Here is a 24,276-nt window from a genome sequence, read left to right as displayed (position 1 = left end):
ATGAGATAGAGGGCGTGCGTGTAAGAGTGGAGAAGGGGCAGAGAAAGGGGGAGACGGAATCTGAAGCAGACTGTGTGTTGTCAGCATGGAGCGATGTGAGGCTTGAACTCAAAACCTCATAAACTGTGAGATCATGACTTGAGCTGCAATCGAGAGTTGGATCCTTAACGGACTGAGCCACCCAGGTGTCCCCACGGTAATTTTGTTTGTAAAACAGTCAAGTCCTATACAGTTCCTTTTCTTGTGTGGGATCCTATTTTGTCATTGAGGCACCGGATCTTCCTTGAAACTCAGGGTCCACTTAGTCCAGTAGGGACGAATCATAGATACTGAGGTCTGTGTTTTTAGTACATTAAATACTGGTTTCTTTTTCTTTTGCTCGTCTTTGGTAGGGGTAGGGATGGTGGTGAACAAAATGAAGGGACACCAGTTTTGGTACCAAATAATTCAATTTGGAAAAAAACACCATATTGCTATTATAATTTATGTTCATTATTTTAAATAACTAAAACATTCGCAAAGGTCAAAAAATTCACTCCAAATCTCAGCGACTTAAGGGCACCTGGGTGGCTCAGTTGGTTAAGTGTCCAACTCTTGATTTCAGGTCATGATCTTGTGTTTTGTGGGGTCAAGCCCCACGTCAGGCTCTACACTGTGAGGAGCCTGCTTGGGATTCTCTCTCTCCCTCTCTCTCTGCCCCTCCTCCGCTCATGCACATGCACATGTACATCCTCTCTCTCTCTCTGTCAAAATAAATAAACATTTTTTAAAAAACCTCAGCAACTTAATTACTACGTTTTAGTGATTGTCATTCAAGACGGGTCTCTGATGTGGACAGAAGGGTGTGTCAGGAGGTAGAAAGGCAACTACATTTATAAGTAAAAAACAATATTGAAAAAACAATATGTTTCAAATGTTAAATTTTATTTGAATTTAAGAAAGGACAATCAAATGAGGAAATTACGAAAACTGTACCACTTGACCAAGAATATTAAGGTATTAATTCCTAAAAGATCATGTGAAGTAAAAATAAAAATTACTGATAATATTGAGGTGTCCTACACTAGGTGTCAATCTATAGATAAATACCAAAGTTTTATATGTAAATACATTTATATTTTTAAACTATTTTTCAAAGTGGATTGATGGCTTTTTGTTCTGTTGCTTAATTGGCTAGATTTGTTAGGTAGTTGTTTTTCAGAGAGGCTGTTTTATGTCCTAAGTTCTTGCATACTTGAGAATATCTGTCCTGTTTTATTTGATAGATAATTTGGGTATAAAATTCTTGAATAACCTTTTCTTTCCCTGGATCTTTGTGGGCATTGTCTTTTGACAATGAATGTTGCTAGACAGACATCAGAGGCCGGTCTGATTTTTCACTGACTGAGGAAGTGTAAGAATACTTACTTATTTTATCTCTCCCTCTTTCTCCACTATATTTATTAAAGCATAACACATAGATAAAAGTCATGTGGCATATGCTTATGGCTTAGTGAATTCTCACCCTGTAGAAACTCAAGCAACAACTACATAGATCAAGAAATAGAAAACCAACAGCGTCTCAAAAGTCCCCCTCAGGCCTCTTGGTCATATGCAAGGCCTTCCTTTCTGCCCCCAGGTAACCACTGCCTTAACTTCTAATACTATTATTGAATTTTGCTGTTTTTGAATTTCACATAAAGGGCACCATTCAGTAGGTTATTCTGTGTTTAGAGGCTCATCTATGTGGTCGCATATGGCTGTATTTCATTCATTCCCACTGGTCCTACAATGGGAATTAGCTGTGCCTGTGTCCCACTTCTCACTTGAGCTATGTATTTGCTTAAAGCAAAATCTCTCCTGCCTTTGAGACCTTCCCCATTTGGGGCCCGCCGTGGGATCAGAGGCTCTCAGAGTGCCGGTGTGGCACCACTGCCTCCGCTCCCTCGTTGCTGCCCTGTCCGCGCTCAGGGGACAAAGAGGCATCTTGCATCTCGCCCGTCAGCTCCTGTTGTGTAGTTTGCTGTGGAAGGGGATTTCTCTGGGAAACCCTTTCCCCTGATGGAAAAGTGCTTTTACTCCATCCTGGTTAACTGGATGTCTCCTAAGTTACCTTAGATTTGAATAAGGACGTTTATTTATTTTTAATATTTTTTAATGTTTATTTTTTGAGAGACAGCAAGCAGGGGAGGGGCAGAGAGAGAGAGAGAGAGAGAGATAGAGGGAGACAGAGGATCCAAAGCAGGCTCTGCGCTGACAGCATAGAGCCTGACGTGGGGCTCAAACTTTCAAACTCAAATTGTGACCCAATCTGAAGTCGGCCACTTAACCGACTGAGCCACCCAGGTGCCCCTGAAAAAGTACGTATAAAATCTAAGGCCGATCGTGCAGATTTACCATTATGGGAAAACAGTGGCTTTTTGGTGCCGTCTCGGCCTTCTTCCTAATTTACCTGGCATAGGGCCACCGCCCTTCCGTGTCCAGTCTCTTGCTGACCTGTGTCTTTTTCCCCCTGCTTTGGTTGAGGCGGGTTCCCTCAGAAGAGTGCTTTCACCAGTGGGGGTAAATTGTAGTATGAGGCTAGCTTTATGTTCCTTTACAGGTTTTCAGTATCAGGGAATGGAGAATTATTGTATGCTGCCTTCGAGTAGGAGCTTAATATTATCATTCATCATCAAATAGCATCTGAAAACTGCCATCGGAGCTCCTGCTCCCATGCCTCACTGAGCTGTAGTGAGGTGCCTCGTGTTCTGCTGCGTGCCATTTGGTACCACCGTGGCGGCCCCCTGAAAATAGAGCGGTGACTTTACAAAGGAGCCACACGTCTTTGAAGAATATACACAGTTTAAAGATTTAAAGTGGCAGCAACATTTTTGAGGAAGCGCTTTTATCTAAAGGATGAGAAAATACTGGATGTTATATAATTAAAGAGAAATTTAATCTTTATGTCTGATAGTCTCCTTGTCTTTCTGACCCACCAAATGATGTCCATAGCTAGAAATGCCAAAAGAATAACAAAATCAGATTTTTACTCCTACAGCTCACATTATGTCAATTCATATATATATATATATATTTTTTTTAAATGTTTATTTTTGAGAGAGAGAGAGACAGAGTGTGAGTGGGGGATTGGCAGACAGAGAGGGAGACACGGAATCCCAAGCAGGCTCCAGGCTCGGAGCTGTCAGCACAGAGCCCAACATGGGGCTCGAACCCACGAACTGTGAGATCGTGACCTGAGCTGAAGTCGGATGCTTAACCAGCTGAGCCACCCAGGTGCCTTGTCAACTAATATATTAAATTACATAATATTTTATATAAATATATAGTAGTTTGGATTACATACAAGTAGTCTGCTCTTCAGAAAGCTTCATTTTTTTTTTTCCCACCTGTGTTTTCTGGAATGTTGTCTATTTGGCTCTTGCATAAATGCTAGGCAGGCCTGTTTTAAAGACACTTAACTTACTGTGTATTGTATTACTTATAAGTTCCACCTTCATAATCTCCAGCTAGCTCTTCCACTTACCTGAGAATGCAGGCCCTATATCCTATGCCTCGTGACCATTTCCATGTTGATATCCCATAGGTCCGTCACATCATGTTTGAAATAGTGTTCTTCTCTTCCTGAATTGTGTTGAAGACACAACTGTGTCAAAGAGTGAAAACCACTCTTCATGTGTTTGCCGTGTAAAAGCCAGGGTGTCCATTCTTAGGGTTTTTCACGTCACTTTTCTTTTCTTTTTTTTTTTTTTTTTTGAAATTTATTGTCAAATTGGTTTCCATACAACACCCAGTGCTCATCCCAAAAGGTGCCCTCTTCAATACCCATCACCCACCCTCCCCTCCCTCCCACCCCCCATCAGCCCTCAGTTTGTTCTCAGTTTTTAAGAGTCTCTTATGCTTTGGCTCTCTCCCACTCTAACCTCTTTTTTTTTTTTTCCTTCCCCTCCCCCATGGGTTTCTGTTAAGTTTCTCAGGATCCACATAAGAGTCACATCACTTTTCTAGATCAGAAGTTCTCACCGTCTTTAACGGTAGAGCAGTATCAATTGCTGTGGTAGTAATAGAGTATATTTCTGTTGTACTGCTGTGTGTTAGACAACGTTCTGAGAGCTGTACATTTATTAACCATTCTAGTCCCTTAATAACCCTGGGAGGTAAACACTTAACGTTCTTCATCATGCAGAGGAGAGCATGTGTGATCTGTCTAGAGTCTTAGTTAAATGCATCTGGGATTTGAATGGAAATACCGTATATGGAAATGGATAAGGATCGCCCCGAGCTTTGTTTCTTCTCTTGCGGTTATGGGTACACTGGCTGTTCTCCATCCATTTCTCACCCGAGTGTATAAGCATGTTGACATTATAGAGCTGGTCACAGATCCAGTCTGATTTTTAAAGAACATTTTATAAATCATTCGACTCTCAGTAACAAATCCGTGTAGGACATGGCTTAGGAAGCCGCTAAGGGCTCATGCCACATACCAGAGTGCCTCTGCAGCAAAGACCGTTGTTTTGCACCAAATGACTGACCTGTGTAGTCTGTGGAGATGTGGGCTGTGGCTTTCCTGCTTTAAACCTTCCATTGGTGTAAGCACACGCAGATAAAGCCCCAGGTGCTCTGCGAGATAAGGCTTCCGGTGATCTAGCGCCCCCTGCCTGCCTTTCCAGACAAAGCTCCCAGTCTTCCTGTTGTCATTGTGATTTCTGCTTTTTGCCCCTGTCCCCTTTTTCTGGAGACTCCACTGAGATCCTGTTAAGAGTCACTCCCCGCGTTGGTCCTACCCTCTGCCTCCATTTCCACTCTGAATCAAGGGCTTATTGTGTTGTAATTATCTCTGTTTTGTATTCATTTGAATCACTAGACCACAAGCTCACTGGGGACAAGTTTTCTTATCTTTGTGACATAAACTCTACTAAACAGGTGTTTGTGAGTGGATAAGTACCTTGATTAATCAAAAACAGATATGTAGGGCAGACTTTCTGAAACTCCAGCCACTTGACTATTAAGAAAATGGAGAAAGTGGCTGTTACAGGCTGAACTGGTTTCCATGCCCATCCGTACCGCCACCCCCACTAAGATTTATATGCTGGAGACCTAACACCTTAGAATGTGACTCTCTTTGGAGATAGGGTCTTTAAGGAGGTAATTAAGTTAAAATGAGGCCCTTAGGGAGGGCTCTAATCCAATTTGACTGGTATCTTTTAAGAAGAGAAAATTTGGACACAGAGACACCAGGCTGGTACTCCCACAGGCCATGTGAGTTCACAGCTGGAAGGTGGCCATCTAGAAGCCAAGGAGCAAGGCCTCAGGAGAAACCACATCTGCCGACACCTTGATCTTAGGCTGCTGGCCTCCAGAACCGTGAAAAAATAACCTTCTGTTGTGTAAGGCACCTAGTCTGTGCTGTTTTGGACGGCAGTCCCGGCATAGGACTGTGGTGGCATATAAAATCACTTCCGAAACCTGTGTAATCTCTAAAGTCTCATGTGTGCACGTAAACAACACGTGAAAGAGAATTGCAGTCCTTGGCGTAATTCATTTTCGGTGTAGGAGTCTTAATAAGAAACCTCTAGTACGTGAGAAAATGTTTAGCGAGAAATAAGGAGGGTTTTCTCCTGAACCTGAACCTGAGTTAGCTGTAAAAGACTCAGGACGTTTTCATTCCCTAAACGTTCTTATTGGTATCATACATACTGTTTTGTATTGTGAAATGGAGATCATCTGTGTAATTCAGCTACTGTCTGTACTCAGTGATTCTGTGCATTTCTGTTTTCTATTTGATTTTTATTAGGTATTGATATTTGCAGACGTGTTTCTGAAACACATATGTATATATAATTATTTGTCTTCTAGAATAACTTATGGGATAACCTACGTTTTACATCACAACCATGGTTAGGTGCTGTTCTAGGCATAGTTGGCTATTTTGTGCTGACCCCAACACACTTGAAAGTGTGTTTATATTGTCACTGTGGTTTTTTCTTGAAAAGGGAAGAGAGAGGAAGGAGGAAAAATGGGCAAGAATGAGCAAACAGACAAACTGGTCCTTCCTGACGACTGACCGTGGCATGTAGGAAGGAGCAGACCTTGGTGTGAATCTCAATGTTGCCATGCGCCTTCGGGAAACGACAGAATCCTCTCTGAACCTCCTGTTCCTTAACTGTGTGGCCCCTTCTCAGACACCTTTGAGATGCTATGGATGAGGCATCTAGGCTAGTCGGTGATGCGTAGATCCAAGAAGCATTTTTCTCATTTTCAGATTATGTGCTTATCACTTAAGCCATTGTGCACACTGGGAATAAACACGGATAGTCTGCTGATTCGACGTACCTGTGAGAGCCTGCTGCATTGCTGTTAGTGTTTCTTCTCCCCCTCCCGGGTAGTCTTTCCATGCCCAGCTCAGTGACGTCTCCAGTGCCAGTCATTACTGTCAGGTGGGACAGAAGGGGACACGTCGCCATCTGTGGTGGGCCTGGGATGAAGTGTAGGTGGACAAGTGTATAGTTGCCTTTAAAACTCTATCCCAGTTCAGGTGAAAGGCACCCGGAGAGGGACCACCTCTCATCCCGTTGGAGAAACGCATCATCATTATGCATTAGACACCAGGAAAAGAAAAACGTGTAAGACAAAATGCCCACCCTATTTCATGAAGGACTCCGAAAGGGAAACAATTTGGTTGTAATTCCACTTTGGTTATGTAATGGGAGTGTAGACACAGCAGCCGCTGCTGTGAGAGGAGCCAGACACCTCACAGAGCAAGACGGTCGATAAGAGCTTCTGTGCCCACGGAGCTTCCAGTGGAGGTGGAAGAACAGACCAAAGGAAAAAAACAACCCAGGAAAAAATTATACAATGTAATAAGTACTGCAAAACAAATAAGTGCTGTGATAGACAAGAATCATAGGGCTCAGATTTCTGTGGAGAAGTCCAGGCAGGCTTCCCTGAAGAGGTGACATGGAATGGGGTTTTTGTCAGGAGGCACAGGGGAGAAAGCATGGAGGTAGGTGTAGAAGCAAGAAACACTATGGTATGTTTGCTCATGGTCGTCCCAAGTAAGTCACACATTGTTGATGGAAAGTGAGTATGAATGCCCTGTGAATGATTAAAAAAAATTTTTTTTAAGTTAATTTATTTTGAGAGAGAGAGTGTGCAAGCAGGGAAGGGGCAGAGAGAGAGAGAGAGAGAGAGAGACCATCCCAAGCAGGCTCTGAGCTGTCAGCCCAGAGCCCGACACAGGGCTCAAACTCACGAACCATGAGATCGTGACCTGAGCCAAGATCAAGAGTCAGACACTCTTAGCCAGCTGAGCCACCCAGGTGCCCCCACAATACCGTTTGTAAAATACACTTGTTTAAAAATTGAAGCCGCCGTTCTGGCCACTGTGCGGAGCCTACTTTATTTATTCTAGGTTTGCCCCTCTTACTCTTATAAATTTGCATTATCGAAGAGAGGGACCTGGCTCTTGCTGAAGCCATAGGACACCATTTGTTTTTATTTGTTGATGTCAAATTTACTACCAAGCAAAAATGTTTCCCTTGTGAACATCTCTTTAGGTCTCCGGATGGTGAAGATCAAATAAGATAGTAAATTCAAATAGCGTCAAAAATGTCTCGTATCAATTAATTACTTCTTAAGGTGGTTATTTTGTGTTTTAAACAGGTGGTGTCATTGGAAAGATATTAATTCTATTTCTCTTTTCTTCTGATAAGTGTTTATGATGATAATGGTTAAGACTCTCAGGATAGTCTGACTCTTGACAGTAGCAAGATGGAGTTTGCCGATAGACCACGCTGGATAAACCAGTAGCAATCACGACACTTGTCGCGAAGTGCCACTGCCTGGAACCAAGCCAGGAGTTGGCTAATTCAAACTCTATTCTTCGGTAAATAAATTGAGTCTCTGAAACACCTTCACACACTGAAAACTGTCTCATAGTTGTTGATTGTTTTTCCCTTGAGTAGAGTATCATAGTACTTTCCTTTTTTATTGTTTGTTAACTGTGACAGGATTTCATATTTTTAACCCAAGACAGTTGGCTTTCCAAAAATACTGGAAACAAATTCATGATGTGATCATCCTCACCCAAATCCCAAATTGTGGTAGATCTCCATTTTCTCTCGGTTATTTATAGTTAATACTTCCTTCGTACATTAGGAATGGCAAATTGTCTAAGTAGAGCTTTGGGAAGTGGGGCAGACTTTTGTACCTTGAGTTGTATAGTCCTTTGGCTTTCCTGTTTCTTAAGGCTTATTATTAAATTTTTTTAACATAGTCATCAGCTTGTATCCTTGGCCTGTGCTTGACTCCGGATTAGCACCAGACAGTAAGGTCCTCTTGTTTATATTAGTTTGGGATGTTTATTTGCCTTATATCACTTATACTGAAAAAGAAGCATATAGGTATCTGTAAAAGTAGAAACTTACCATTTTTTGAACTTCCCCCCGCTCCCCACAACTATACGGCTTTTCTGCTTTTGGGTGTAGTCTTTGCTTTTCTTTTATTTGTCAGATGCTACAGTAGGGTGAGTGTGTATGTGGGTACGTACATGCATGTGTGTATTCACACACATGGAAATACCACTTCAAGATAGTTGTGATTTTCTTTCCATTACATCTTGGTTCTAAGCTATTATTGTTACACTTGAAAATAAGCAAAAGTAAGTTCATCAAACTTATTAAAATGGGCTGTTAGTACATTACCTAAAAAACATTCGGGGTTTCTTTTAGCATGAGTAATTTTGAATTCACTGGAAATTAAGTTACAATTGTTGCAGTTTTTCATGTAGTTTTAGCATTTGTGTCACTCACGATTCTTAATTATCTTAGTACATATTTTACATGACATAATATCCACACTCCTACCACCTACAGCCTCTGCAGAGAGCGTGGCACCTGGCACCAAAGTAATAAAAATATAAGCTCCAGAGTGAGGAGCAAAGCCGAAACAAGCCATTTTTACATATAACTTAAGTTTAGGTCCTGTGTAGTAGATTGATCCCTTACTTAACCTTTAATAAAGTTGGATTCAGGGGTATTTATATATAAATAAAAAATAAAATTAATTTCGTTTCATACTTCCTCATGAGCAAGTACCTGGTAATATATTACAATGACACTTAAACTTCAGTCCTGGTCCTGTTGGCGGAACAATTGCCATACTTTTTTAGTAACCGTTTTTGAGGTTAGCCATTAAACAAGTTGTTGCCTTTTGGAAAGGTCATTACAGTTATTATTACTGTTGTTTTTAATGTTTATTTTAGAGAGAAAGTGCAGGGGATGGGCAGAGAGAGGAGGACAGAGATGTGAGGTGGGCTTCATGCTGACAGCAGTGAGCCTGATGCAGGGCTTGAACTCAAGAACGGGGAGATCGTGACCTGAACTGAAGTCGGATGCTCAACCAACTGAGCTACCAGGCTCCCCACCATTAGTATTATTAAGATTATGGGACCGTATTCACACTAATTGAATCAGTTTATATTTCTCTGGCTTTTTACGTCCTATAAAGTTATCTAAGCAGTCATTTCCTCTTTTCACATGATTTGGAAAATAAAATCGCATAGAAATCTACATATGTTTAAGACTCCATCCCCACAAGACCCCTCCCTCCCAACTTCCCTGAATGGGCTTCTGAGTTAAACTGACATCTCGATCTTGATCAGCTTCCATATAAGTAATGTTACAGTCAGTGTATTTGTACATGAGCCACCTCAAAGCATAGTTGCAGATTTTGAGTAAAAACGGCGAATAGGGAAGTGCATGCCTGTCTGTATTAATGCTACCTCTTAAAAGTAGTCACTCTGTCCTGTTAATGAAAGTGTATCAGCCTAATAATGCATTACTCTACCAGGGTGTTTTAATATAAAAAGTAAATAACCTAGAGGCAACTAGGCTTTCAACCTTTAAGATAATGGTTCTGATAATGGAATATTAGACCTGTGAGGGAGGTAAAGAGTGTATTTCCGCAGATGCCTCCCTGGTGCTCATTAAACCTGGTCAAGTTATTGACTGTTCCAATCCTTCCTCAATCAATACCTTTTTGTGGTAGGAGATGCGTGTCCTGTCCTGGAAAGACCAAGAGCCCAGATAAATTGGCCTTTGAATCCCAGCTCTGCCTTGTACTACTCATGTGACCTTGGATATGGATCTTAACCGCCCTGAATGTTGTTGCTTTTCTTAAATGAGATGATAATACTTTCCATGCAAGATCTTAGTAACTGCTTAGGATAACGTGTACGCAAAGCACCTGAAGCTACGACCGGTATATGGTACACGCTCTGCAAATAAGAGCTATTGTAATTACAGTGATGAAAATGATGGTAATGGTGAGTATTCATTGATCTGTGGGTTTTCTTTTTTTTTTTTTTGACGTCTTTAATAGTACTAGTAATATTGTCTAAAAGTTAGATTTCTTTCTCAGTAGTCAAGATTTATTATTTTTTGGCTGCTTTATTTAAAATTTAAAAAACCTTTGATCAAATTTTTTTAACGTTATTGAGGAGTAATTGACAGATATAATTGTCTATATTTAAAATGCCTACACATTATACAGTTATTTCTAATTTCTAATTACGGTTGTCAGTAGTGACTATTTTCTGAGTGTGGTCTCCACAAGAAACATTATCTGCCCGTAAGAACTTGTTAGAAATGGAAACTCTTGGGCCTCACCCAAGTCTTTTTAAATATTTATTTATTTATTTATTTATTTATTTATTTATTTTCTATATTGCTTTAACCTACTTTTTTTTATTTTAATCCAGAATAGTTAAAATACAGTGTTCTATTAGTTTCAGGTGTACAATATAGTGTTTTTAACAACTTTAGAAACAGCTTTAGAAAATCTGAAAAACACAGAAAGGGGTAACTTTCTCGATCCTGTCTTTCAGAAATGGCCACTGTTAGGATTCTGAGTGTACTTCCCTCCCACCTTTTCTCTATTCTTGTGTGTTGGTACTTATGTGTATTTTTTTAGCCTTTTTCCTTACATGTATGTGTAAATACCTATTTAAAAAAAAAAAAAAAACCTACCATACTTTATGAGTTCAATAGCCTATTGTGTTCAGTTCAATATTAAGTCATGACCATCACTGTATGTCATTAAATTTTATTTGAAAACATTTTTAATCATGTGGCTACATAATATGAGTGTTTATAGTTTTTTAACCAAGCCCTTAGACATCTGAGTTGTTTACAGATGTTGAGGAGGAACATAAGCAACACTGAGTTGAAAATTTGTATTCATAAATCATTGGGGATATCTATGATCATTTCCTTAGCATAAATTTATTACCAGGATGGAATTACTAGGTCAAACAGTATGAACATTTTTATAGCTCTGAATATATATTGCCAAAATTACCTTTCCGTAAAGAGGTGCCATTTTGTACTCCGACCAGCCATATTGGGAACTGTCTAATTCTCGACCCTTGGCCAACCCTGGGAGCCCCAGTCTTTTTGAATATCTGCTAATTTGAGAGGAGGATGTTTCTGAACTGCAAGTGAACAGGATAGAACTCACTGTCTTCTAGTCTTTGCGTTTCCTTATACTTGTGTGTTCACAAGCATGAATGGTAGACGCTGTCTTGGATTTTGTTTCTTACATGCTAATGGTGTTAATTTATACAGTTTACTCTTCTTATACAGCCTGCTCCTTACTTCTTCAAGACTCCATATGTTTCACTGAAAGGGAGTTGCAGGTCTTCTAAAGGTGTGCTATGGAACAAAAATAACTAGGCAATGTGGATGTGATGGTGAGCCCCATATACCTGTAGGGATTAACTAGGGACTAGAGGGCCTTCAAGGAAGAAAACAACAAATTGTTCCTGTCTGCAGTATCACAAATCAATTAGGTAATGCTATTATAAATATTAAATCTTGCTAATGAGGGAATTGTTGAAGGAACCTGAGATAAAAGATGAACTGAATGCTACACTGGCTGAAAAAAAAGTTTTATCAAGAAGGTGGCCTTTCTGTATACGTTTATCTTAAACAGCTATGGTGAAGGCCGGTTTGTGATATATATTTATCAATCCTATTAAAAGTTATGATACTGAAGGGCACCTTCGTGGCTCACTCAGTCACTTAAGTGTCCAACTCTTGATTTTGGCTCGGGTCACAGTCTCATGGTTAGTTCAAGTTCAATCCCTGCATTGAGCTCTACACGGACTGTGCAGTCTCCTTGGGATTCTCTCCCTCTCTCTCTCTGCCCCTCCCCTGCTCACTTGCTCTCTTGCAAAATAAATAAACTTAAAAAAGATTATACTGAAACTTATTCTTTGAACATAAATTTATTTTAGTTTATGTTGCATTAATTAGTGACTTCTGGAGTCTCCAGGGTAACGGAAGCTCCCTCGGTGTTGACATTCCCAGCTTCCCAGGCAGGCATAAGGATGTCCTGAACTCGGGAATTAGAATGGAGAGAATGAGGGCTAGGGGGACGGTGGGTGCCCCCAGTGTACTCTGGGAACTGACTCCAGGAGGGTGCCTCAGACTGCTGCTGTTTAGACATCATTCAGACTTCCAGGAAATGAAATCAGTGTTGCTAAATTTTATTTTTCCTCTCCTTTCAATCACAGACCCTTGAGAAGATCATGAACAGGGCCCCTTCCTCATAAGAGTGTCACTGCATAAATAATAACTGACTTAGGGCACCTCCTGTTTCCGGGGGTTATAAATTCGTTCAGCAAACCCACTTTAGGCACATTGTTTTCGAGTATACATTTCACTCCTTTGCAGATTTCACTTGAAATAATAACGAGGAGCATACTGTATATAGTGCTTTCCAGTTTATGGAACCATTCTGTACACTTGTTGGCTCTTGTCTGTAGTCCTATCAGTTGGTACTGTTATCCCCACAGGACAGCTGAGGAAGGCAAACCTCAGAAAAAAAGAACAAAGATTGACCCCAAATGTGTCTGTCACAAAGTTGATGTGTGCTATTTGGGATCGGGAGCCAGGTCCTCTGGCCAGATCTCCTGGGCTTCTGTCTACCCTTGGTAGCATTACATAACAAAGGGAAATCTGGCAAGCACAAATGAGATTACCTCCCACATTTGAAAGGATGATTGGGAAATCCTATATGAGCAGCAGGTTAAAACACGAATTATTTATTTAACATCCATAGAAGGTGCCTTGCAGGAAGAAACAACCATGGTGGTGTGTATTGGGGCTGCTGCGGTTCCATTGTTGGGCCGTCATGTTTATAAGTGACCGAGGGCCCCCTTTTTCCATCTGACCCTGGAACACAGATCTCAAATGGCCAAGAAGAGTATCAGAGGGAAACCTATGTAACATGCAATTTTTCTTCATTGGTGAAAAGGGTTTCTGAACCCTTGTACACAGGGATACATATAAATCAGAGGCCACTTTGTTGGAGCCATTTGGCAGGATATTATTTTTATTTATTTTTTTATTTAAATTGTACTCTTCCCCAACAAGATCGGAAGAGCAGCTGTCTATTTAAGTATGTATCCTAAAGCAGCAGTGCATTCATTGGGTGTATTAAATGAATGACGTGTTGCCAGAAAGGCTAAGCAGACAATTGCCAGAATGACAGTGTGGCCTCGAATTCCCCACGGAATAAATTTGAGAGCTGTCATGAGACATCCCAGCTTACTTGGATTGCATTGATGATGCCCAGAAAGAGAAGCAGCTTCAGATCTAGATTCTCAGTCCAGTTACGGCTTTATAGACCATCATCTACGAAGTTTGGTGTTCACTGCAGTAGGATGATGCCATTTAATTTTTTTATTTTTAATGTGTATTTACTTTTGAGAGAGACAGAGACAGAATGTGAGTGGGTTGGGGGCAGAGAGAGAGGGAGACACAGAATCGGAAGCAGGCTCCAGGCTACGAGCTGTCAGCACAGAGCCCAGCGTGGACTCGAACGCACGAGCTGTATGACTTGAGCTGAAGTCGGCCGCTCAACCAACTGAGCCACCCAGGCGCCCCATGGACGATGCCATTTTAAATAAGATGGGCTCCTTTGTGCTAATTAATGTGCTTCATGTATTTTGAAATTGTATTTGGCATTTCCTTTCAGGGTACTTTATGCTTTTATTATAAAAATAATCCATACTTGTAAGCACATGGAATTCTCAAAAGAGAAAATGAGTAGTTTATCCTTTGCTCTGCTGGTTCAAATCCCTGTCCTGCCTTAACTTCCCCTCTTCAGGGAAACCCACATTTACGATTTGACGTATGTGCCTTCTTCTTTTACTTTTCACATAAACATTTACTCATGCACATGTATGGGATTTTTTTGAGGTACTTTTTTCAAAAATAAGAGCAAATTTAGAATACTCTTATTATTATTATTTTTAATTATACTGTAGACCTCTTTCTAGGCCAGGACATGCAAATAAATCCATTCCATACCTATAAGGCTGGAACATACATTATTCTGCTTCTCACCTGTTGGTGAACATTCTGTTTGTTTCCGGTGTGTTTTATTACCACAAACATTTACTGTTACAATGTAAGCATTATTTTATGAGCCATATGATCATTTTCCATTCAGTAAAGTGTTTTGCTAAAGAAGGGGAAAAGTAGGAGCCTTCCGTATTGAGTTGTTACCTGTAATCATGTACTTTTGCGATGAGTGGTATGGTATGTGGTAATAAGAATTATAGAGATTTAGGTGTAGGGTATCTCTTTATGTATGGAGCAGCCGTAAATGTAGCTTGTATTTTGTGTTGGAGTCATTTGTGGTTAGCTTCAGTGTGTGGTTTCACTGAGGAGCAGGGGTGATCTTTCAGCTGTCATAATGTCCCATCTAGACCCCTTCCAGAGCAAATCAATTATCTGCGTTTGGGCGAACCTAGTACACTAATGATAGACTGCCCAGTCAGCCTGGTTTGCTACTTTTACCTTGTTAGACCATGGCCTTAGATTTCTGGGAGTGAGCACCTGGCTTTTAGAGTGCATTAATTTAAAAAAGCGCTCCATGGAATTTTGGAATTACGAAAGAAGGGAATGCCGCTTTGATGGTGTGAAAAATTGGCCCAGATCCTCTGGATTTCCTAATATATGATAAATAATATTTACCGGCCACATGTTTCAGAATTCCAAGTACACAGGAAGAATTCTGAACAGGGTGATTATGAAAATAACCAATTTCCGTAAGTGAAAATGACCATGTTTATTAATGGGGCCGCAATTGCCTATTGCATTCAATCCCATCTGTAACCAGCAAGGAGAACGATTGTTTTGCATGATTTAGTGCTTACAAAATTACGGTGGCACGGCAAAGCTTACTGTACCAGCGGCTTTGGAAAGAAGCATATGTGGTCCTTTTGCAGGTAATAAAATGGCAAATCCAATTTGCGATTGCAGAATAAGCCTCTGAGTGATATATGATCTTCATAGCAGCGTCGGTCAGGGGGTCACCGCTAATCACGGAGCTGGCTGGCTTCCCCTGTGGCCCGGGCCTTCCCACCGAAGAGTGAGCAGAGTGAATCTATGTCTGGGAGCCAGCCAGCCTGTCTGTAGATGCACCACTTTCTAGCTTATTAGATCCTCTTTGTCACAGTGCTTAATCCTGCTGCCTGATCCTTGTTAGAACACCACCAGAGCGCCGCTCGGGCTTCTAATAAAGGAGCTGGGCGAGGGCGCCTAACTAGACGCACTGAAGCGTGCGGCAGTGAGGGGGATTGCATCCTGACTGACAGCGGGGGCGAGACGCTTCCTGCATGTTATTACTTAAAAGGGAACCTACCTCCGACAGCTGACAGATGAGCTTTGCCGAGGCAAGGGTAACTTGTTGCTAGGCCAATATGAGACGGGTGTCATCTTTTCACATAGTATAATGGCCCAGCTTTACTCTAATTATATTAACCCCCTTCTGAAATTGCTGCATTCTGGGCCGGCACACCGGCAGGTAGGGAGGCCGGAGACAAATAGCCGGCTGGGAAGATTCCAGCCGCACAGAGGCAGGTATTGTGCTCTCCGCCGATGACATTAAGTTGAAAAGCAAAATAAGCACGTCCTATTACCCCGAGCCGGGTTAGAGCTCCGAAGAGGCAGTGCCCGGGTTTGGCTTGCACCATCTCCGTCTCTGTCACCTGCAGCAGTCGTCTGCTTTAGGGTTTGCTGTGGATGTTAAACATGGTCTTCCTGCTTCTTTGTTTACAAGGAAAGAGCAGCTTCGACCACCACCGAGCTATTGTTTTGGGTTGCCCCCTCCCCCCAGGGAACTTGAATCACTCCCTGCCAATTCTGGCAGCCCGGTGAAGATCTGGGAATCTGACTCAGTAGCTGTGTTTGATACTAAAATTAAGCACATGGGGGTGGGGGAGAGGGTGCCCCAGGCCCCCTCCCCCTCTGGAATGCACAGATGAGTGTAAAGTGGTAGAAACGAGAATGCTCATGAATATCCCATGATCCTTTGTGTTGTACCCCGACTTTCGCACTCCTTTTCCCCAAAGGGTACGTGTCTAGCTGGCATCCAGCGTCTCCTGCTCCTGCGTGCTCCAGTTAGCAGACGTCATTAGCAGTCCCCTCCGTCTCTTCTGTCTCCGTTGACAGCGCTTAAATAGAGACATTGCTAGGGACTGACAGATCTCCAGAGGGTTAGAGGCTTCAGACAAAAGGGCCCAGAGAACACGGCTGACCTTTCTTGGCATTACTCCTCTAGCTCTGTCTTCCATGTGTGGCAGTCAGGGAGCATAGAACTTTAGTACGTGATTTTCAGAGGATTACCACTAAAAAGGCCGCCGGCTTCGTAAGAGGCTGCTAATAAGTTAACAAGAGGCCACGTGCATTCCCAAGTGGGTAGGTGGTAGGAAGCAGGCTCTTCCTTTGCACAGAGACATGTACTTGTATCTCAAGCTCAAAGATGATCCATTAAGATTTGCTTCGCTCAGAGCATACCTGTACTCCCGCATTTTCGGGACAACCCTTGGACCTTGGTGGAAGCAAGCTTATGATGCAGCCCAGGAGAAAAGAGAGTCTTCTTTCTCTCACTGTCCCATGGACGTCATCCCCGAGCTGAGGATTGCCTGTGGGGTCTTTCCTGGAGACTGTCCCTGGTCCACAGTTTTCTCACATGGACCCAGGGCCCTGAAAACACAGCATGGTGAGAAGTGCTCTGTGCTCCAGGTATCGAGTTCCCTTCCCTCATCCTCCCCCTCTTCTTCCGCAGACTAGTCTGAACCACATGTTAAGAGAAAGCAATCCCGTTGAATTAATTCCTGGTGATATGCGAATGTTGGGGAGTCCCAGATGTTCACCAGATTAAATTATACCCATTAGAAATTCAGACTGTATTTCTCAGTAGGATAGATGATTTGGGGAACAAGGAGGAAAGATCTTCAGGTCAGAGTAGCCACTAACAGGGAGATCCCCTTGTTTAGGAAATGGTTTGCTTCCTTATGCCATTCATGCCTTTTGTGGCTTCTCTTCCTTTTTTTCTTAGCCACTTTGGAATACATATATTTTTCCAGATGTCTGTTATTTATTTTTTCATAGTTGGTTTCATGCCGATGTCAGTGGGCAGGCCTCAGAGGCAGGATAAACATAGCTTGTTTATGGGGTGAAGATTTTAAGAGAGGTGTTTACTTCCACTGCCTCCACTCCCAGCTTATTAGTGAATTTGCTATACCATGGTGACTGTTGCCTGCTGTGGGGCCTTCCCTCAGTGACCATGCTTCCTAAGAACAATGGGCAGCATATTCACTGTACGTTTAAAACAGGCCACTTAAGAAATACGGGATTGTTGGGGTGCCTGGGTAGCTTAGTCGGTTAAGCATCCGATTTCTGCTCAGGTCATGACCTCACAGTTCGTGAGTTCAAGCCCGGTGTCAGGCTCTGTGCTGACAGCTCAGAGCCTGGAACCTGCTTCGGATTCTGTGTGTGTCTCTCTCTGCCCCTCCCTTGCTTGCATGCGCGCGCGCTCTCTCTCTCTCTCTCTCTCTCTCTCTCATAAATAAACATTAAAATTTTTTTTAAATATGGAATTGGTTTTATTGTCTCTTTTAGAATTGTTTTTATTTTTAGAGAGAGAGGGAGAGAGCAGGGGAGGGGGGAGAGGGAGGCAGAGAATCTTAAGCAGGTTCTGTGCTGTCAGCATGGAGCCTGATGTGAGACTCGATCCCATGAAGTGTGAGATCATGACCTGAGCTGAAATCAACAGTCATCCACTTAACCGACTGAGCCACCCAGGCACCCCTAGAATTGTTTTTAAACGGAAGACTTTTTTTCAGGTGTTATATTCATTTTTAGGAAAAGAAAAAATTGGAAAAAGTAATAGAATTATGTGGAAGAGAGGACATAGAGACAGCAAACAAGATCCTAAAAGAAAAAAATAATTACAGAGGAATTTAAACAAGATACAGATTTTTATTCTTGGAAAGCTAAAACCCCTCCCCAGGAGAAGATAAAAAACAAATAGCTCAGGACTTATAGCTCACACCCAAGTAGGATATGCAGCTAAGAGAATTTGGACAACTCAGGGATTTTGACTTGCCTGAGGCAGTTTTCTGACTCCTGGTTTAGAGAATAAAGCCTATTAATTTACCCAGTGATTTAATATCTGACTAATGATGTTTAACCATTAGGATGAGGAAACTGACAATATTGATAATCTTGGAGAGAAATTTATCTGCTTATTTTTGTAGTTGACACCAACAAATTCTAAGTAGCTTTGGAAAAATGACGAATTACTCACTCATTATATTTGGTAATATCTGTTTTCTTGAGAAGCATTTTATTAAATTGTAATCACTTTTATATTGGTCTTTATTTTTCTGAATAGTTACAAGTTCGTATAACAAAAAGACAAATTGAAACCATCAATTGTTTTAAGAAGAAGTATTACACCATCTTCCCAGTACAAATGTTTGTGCATTTCTTAAGTTCAGATCAGCTAGGACATTATGTGCTTCATGGTATACTTGCATCCCAGAATGTGTTTTCCTTATCCTGGGTTATCAGTTATGACACAATTGGCAAGTAAAGTTTCAAAACTGGACAGGCAAGGCACGTTGGATGTATCTTGGGAAGAATAATCGGTGAGTCTCTTGTCCTGCAGGCTGGGAGTCTGAAAGTGGACTTCCTCAGTAGGGCCTTTAGGGGAAGGCTTTAGGTGAGTCTGATGCCAAGTAACCTGAATACGCTGCTGCTCCAACACCATGCTGTCCTTGTCTCTTGCGTAGGCAAGCGTGTGGTGGGAAGCTCTTTCACACGTAGCCTTTACCATTTTTGAATATACCAAACGGGGGGGGGGGGAAGGTCAGCTGACTATTAACAGATGATATTCAGATGGGTGGCACTTGCTGACTTTGTTATGCTACCTTCCTTAACTCATCCGTGGTTGATCTAGAATATGTAACCTGAAAGCTTCACCAGACAGTGTAGAAAGAACACAAGATTTGGGGTCAGGAGCCTTGGCTTCAAATCCCGACTTTGACATGTTCTGATCTTGGACATATTACTTAATTTTGCCATGTTTCCATTTCTCCATCTATAAAGCGATGTCAATTATTGACCTTAGGGATTGCTAGGTAATCAAATGAAGAAATGGTTTTTAAAGCTAATTCATCAGCTGGTAAGGAGTATACAGATGTGAGTTTCCAGCATTTCTGTGTTAATGAGTTTCAGTGCTGATTCTGTGATGTGCTTATGGTCCCTGAGTAATAAAACAATAATTTTACTTGGGCAACGTTCTTAGCTTCCTTCACTCATGGTCTGCTTTGATGAATGGTGATGTTGATTGGATTGGGTTTAGATGAGATTGGACAAGCAATAATATACATTGTCAAATAGAATTTCAGGAGGTTCTAAAAGGCTTGTATCTTTCAGTCTTGGATGGGTCATTTCCTTCTCTGTAAAAAATACCTAGAAAAATAAAGTATGTGCTGCATGTGCACGAACTCCTTCCAGGTTTCCTTCCTTCTTACCTTTTTATCTCCCTCCCTCCCTCCCTCCCTCCCTCCCTCCCTCCCTTTCCTTCCTTCCTTCCTTCCTTCCTTCCTTCCTTCCTTCCTTCCTTCCTTCTGTTGTTAATTTCTTGGGCCAGGGTACTATCACTAACATTTCTTGCATACCAGTGAGGACTTGAAGTAACATTTTTAAAAAATCAACTCAAATGATCCAAGAGGTATTTTGGGTTGTGCCGTGGTTACTGGGCAGGACTCCTTAGACCTGATTTGTGTTAGATGAAATGAACGTCACCTCTCCTCTTTTCCTTCCATCATTTCAGGAAACTTGGATTTAACTGGTCAGAAGCAAGTGTTCAAAGCAGAGAACAATCCCTGGGTTACCCCCATTGCTGACCAGTTCCAGCTTGGCGTGTCCCACGTGTTTGAATATATCCGTTCTGAGACATACAAATAGTAAGTAGACTGTGATTCTCTAAATTAGTAGACTGTCGTTTTACAGTATTTGTAATTATGCCATTTTTAAAAACTATCATATGACCTTGTCATATTGGTGGCGGTTAGCTTATAGTATTTTTAAATGTTTTATTAATAACCACAGGTAGTAATTGCCCCTGTTATTTATAGATTATTCTTAATTGACGTTTTCAAGGGGAATTCACACCAAAGTTGTTGAGAAAAATTTTAAGGCATTAAATTGGTTGCATATTCATGGCACTAACGAAATTCACCAGACACATTAAGATCAGCACGTACTTTTTTCTCCTTTGAATGCAAAGAATAAGAAATGTTATGAACAAAATTGTTAAGCAGTTTATTTATAGCATTAGGAGGAGATACTAGGAAAGCATCATTCTATTCTTTAGAAGCTCTTACTCTAGCAAGATGATAATCTCTCTAAGAGAAAAAGAAAAGGCAGAAAAAGAGGAGGAGGAATCAGCCAGCTTTAGTCACAGCATCAAAATCCCTTAAGTCCTTGCCCTGGGTCAAGGGCGACCTTGGGGAGCCAGCTCTAGGGCCTAACTGTCCACACCTGTTTCTTCCTCATTGTGTCAAAGGGCAGCTGGAATTCTTCCATCCCCACTTGCCCTGTTGGTTCCTGCATCTTCTGACGTTATTTCCCCCTCATCCCACCCCCATCCCTCAGTTGAAATGATCATTTATCGCAGTGCTTCCCGATCCTTAATGGTGAAATCTAGTCCCTTCCTTCTAGTGTTAAACAAATACAGAAGAGACTGGGAAAAAAAAAAAAAAATCCATACTCTGATTTAATCAGATTTTGTGTCCAGCACCATCCTTTGAGAATTTCACATCCCAGCTACTAGAGAAGAGCGCGAGAATCATTAAAGGTCACATTCAGTTAGGAGTTTGCTTTTTGGGGCTTAAAAAAAATCCCCCCCACTCAACACAGGCCTCACTGAGTCCGTGCTGGGGCAGCGGGTCAGGATTAACCCACAGGGCAGAATCCCTGCCGGTAGATTGTCAGCTGTGTGCTTCTGGACCCTCCTCCCGTGTACCGTGTTCCTGGTCTCACATCTAGGACTTGGTGTAGTCCTGTTTGCCTCGGGCAGAGCCACAGAGAAGATGATCCGGGAAGAACGATGGCGTTAAAATTAAATACGCTTAAATTGCTGAAATGATAGCATATCCTCATATGTGAAAGCCGCTTAAAGCACGATTTAGGTTTCTTTTAAGATGCTACTGTGACATTTACAATATGCCTTTCAAGACTTACCTCAAGAGTAAACTGAGAGAAGTAGAAGCTGTGTTTTATTGTTTCATGAGCCTCCTAGTTACTTGCAATGATATATATAGTGTCTTTAAATATGAATATAGCTCAGCCTTGGAAATTAGTTCATTATGAAAATGTGTGAAAATATAATTGCAAATGAGCAGCGTATTGTTCATTTTTTTCCTCTTAAATTGTTAATCATTGCTATCATCAGTTTTAGATAGAGGTCTGATATTTTCTCAGTAAATGGGAGTCTCCATAGATCTTCGTTTGTAGGTTATCTTTTCAGAAAATCATTGTATATACCTTAACATAGAGAAAAATACACAAACAAGCTTTTATGAACTCAGAACTGGGGAAAATATTCTGTTTTTCATTCTAGATAACCCTGTTTTATTTTATCATCCATTAATTTATAATCTATAGAGTATTAGAGCACATTGCCTATAAAAGCACTTCTAATTTTAATTTCATTTTAAAAGATTACGTTTTGAATTGATGGATATTGTGTTAACTCCAAGTCCTTGACTAATCACCATCATACACAAACTGTTGTATGTTACGAACTATTTCTGGTTATTTGAACATGGTTAGGATGTTGGATGAATGAGGCTCACGGCTTCGATTGAGTTCGTTAGTGGGCTCTTTGAAAGGGACTGTATATGACACAGCATTTTCATCAGTAGCATATTTGTTGCCTCTGGCCCCGTCTCTCTTACTAGCATCCTAGTTTTGAGGATCAGAGTAATGTAAACAATTTGCCCACTGGCTTATGTTCTGATTTCCTCCTGGAGAACGACGTTATCCTTTATACAGTGAGTGACATGAGCATCCACAAGCTTAAGTAAGCGTAGGGGAGTCATCACCCCCTTTCTTGGGGGACCAGTTAGTACAACGTTCACTTCTTTTAGAGGAGTCTGTGGGAGCCTCAACTGGGAGGATACACTTGATGTGACCTCCTTAAGGGCAGGGACCCTTCAGAGTTCTCCCTCAGAGTTCTCCCCTTCTCCTTAGGAAGGAGAGAAGTGTTAGTGGCTTGGTATTTCAGCTTTCTGTCCTTCGCCCATTCTCCCACATCTTCTGGGTTCACTCCTTTACTGAACGTACTACCTGAACACGTGGCCTATTAACTAAGTTAGATGCTAAGTCAGACTCTTAGTCTTTTTTAAAATAGTACTTACACAAAAATGCCACCATTATGTTTCACTGAGTGTTAAAATGTAAGGTCTTCTTGGGGCGCCTGAGTGGCTCAGTCGGTTAAGCTTCCTACTCTTGGTTTGGGCTCAGGTCATGATCTCACGGTTCGTGAGTTTGAGCCCCGTGAAGGGCTCTGTGCCGACAGTGACGATCCTGCTTGGGATTCTCTCTTTCTGCCCTTCCCTGACTCGTGCTTTCTCTCTCTCTCTCTCTCAAAATAAGTAAACTTAAAAAATACAATAAAAGGGAAGAATCTCTTTTATATGAATAGCTGTACATTACTGTGTCCTCATGTAACTAGAACCCAACTTAATTCTTTAATTTTTTTCAGCAGCCACTTCCTAATTAGAGGACCTTTTGCATCCTTATCAACTACCTGAAAAAATGTTATTCTAATTAAGCAGGTGCTTGGCTACTATTTTTTTAAAGCTGGGCATGTGATGACTTTGAAGGAGCCGGTTTATTCATTACACATATTTTTTTCAAAAAAGCCAATTTCACATTCAGCACCTTCACCTTAGATATTCCGTTCTAAAAGCTGCAGTTTCTACTCTCGCTTGTCCTTTTTTGTGTAAGCCACATAGACCCCTTCCAGCAAAAAGTCCCTTTTTTGTGTATCGATCTTGAGACGACTCCCATGAAAGCACATTTTCATTTTGCTTTGGCACTTACTTGCCAACGCCTCTGCTTCCTTATTTTCCTTTTTTCTAACCAATCGACCCATTCCTAAGTGAGATCAGTAAACACCTCGCCGGCGTGTCTCGTTTTCATTCATGTCTGCGGTCGACTTTCACAGCGACCTTCACGTTCCAGGCACATCCTCAGAGGCCTTCTGAGTGTAGAGCCGCGACAGGTGGAGAAGACAGATTATCTGATTTCCAGGCTCTAATGGACTCCAAGAGGAGCCGCGGACATTGGAAACAAAACAGTGCAATCAGTGTTGAGGAAGAATTAAAATGTTCCGAGAGGATTTGACACGAGGAAGATAGGAACTTGCGCAGTGGAGCAGGGGCCGGGGAGACGCGGGTAGGTGTGGCCGGGAGCATGTTATGGTAGCGTGCTGTAGAACACGCTTGGGGCATTCATCATGCCTTCCAACTCATTTCTCAGGTGGGGACTGTTCTTTGTTATTTGTCATACTTCAGCCAGGGGAACATATTGGCTGGTGTCATTGCATAAAAAAAGCCGCTCATCCAGTTTTTGAGGAGCAAACCCTACAAGTACACCCTACAAGTACATTAGCATTTTTCAGGCTGTCCTTGGGCCATAGGGTCACCTCCTAACGCTGTATCCGGTGGTGGTTTTCTCCTTGTTTGACCTCTTTTATTTCTGTGAAGCAGAATTATGATAGAATAGTCACCACTTGTTTAGTTTCCAGAAGGTAGATTTTTTTTTTTTTTTTTACCTCCAGGAGGAGAAGTCAGATTAGAGTCAGGATCCTTGACAAGATTCTTTGTGAAAGGGAGTAACTCACACTTTTCACATTTCCATCAAG

The 24,276-nt window shown here is 41.6% G+C and overlaps 1 protein-coding gene across 3 annotated transcripts in view; it reads left to right on the top strand.

Annotated features, from left to right (window-relative positions):
* Positions 1-24,276, top strand: part of RSU1 (Ras suppressor protein 1) — a 201,964-nt gene that overhangs the window by 92,320 nt on the left and 85,368 nt on the right. For all 3 annotated transcript variants that reach the window (XM_049626892.1, XM_049626890.1, XM_049626893.1), the window contains one exon: positions 20,176-20,308. In XM_049626892.1, coding sequence (XP_049482849.1) covers positions 20,176-20,308 — 133 coding nt within the window. The remainder of the gene's footprint in view (positions 1-20,175; positions 20,309-24,276) is intronic.

Source organism: Panthera uncia, chromosome B4 (genome assembly GCF_023721935.1).
Source record: "Panthera uncia isolate 11264 chromosome B4, Puncia_PCG_1.0, whole genome shotgun sequence".
Lineage (NCBI taxonomy): Eukaryota > Metazoa > Chordata > Mammalia > Carnivora > Felidae > Panthera > Panthera uncia.
The sequence above is the reverse complement of the archived record's forward strand: the minus strand, read 5'-3'. Positions and strand labels throughout refer to the sequence as shown.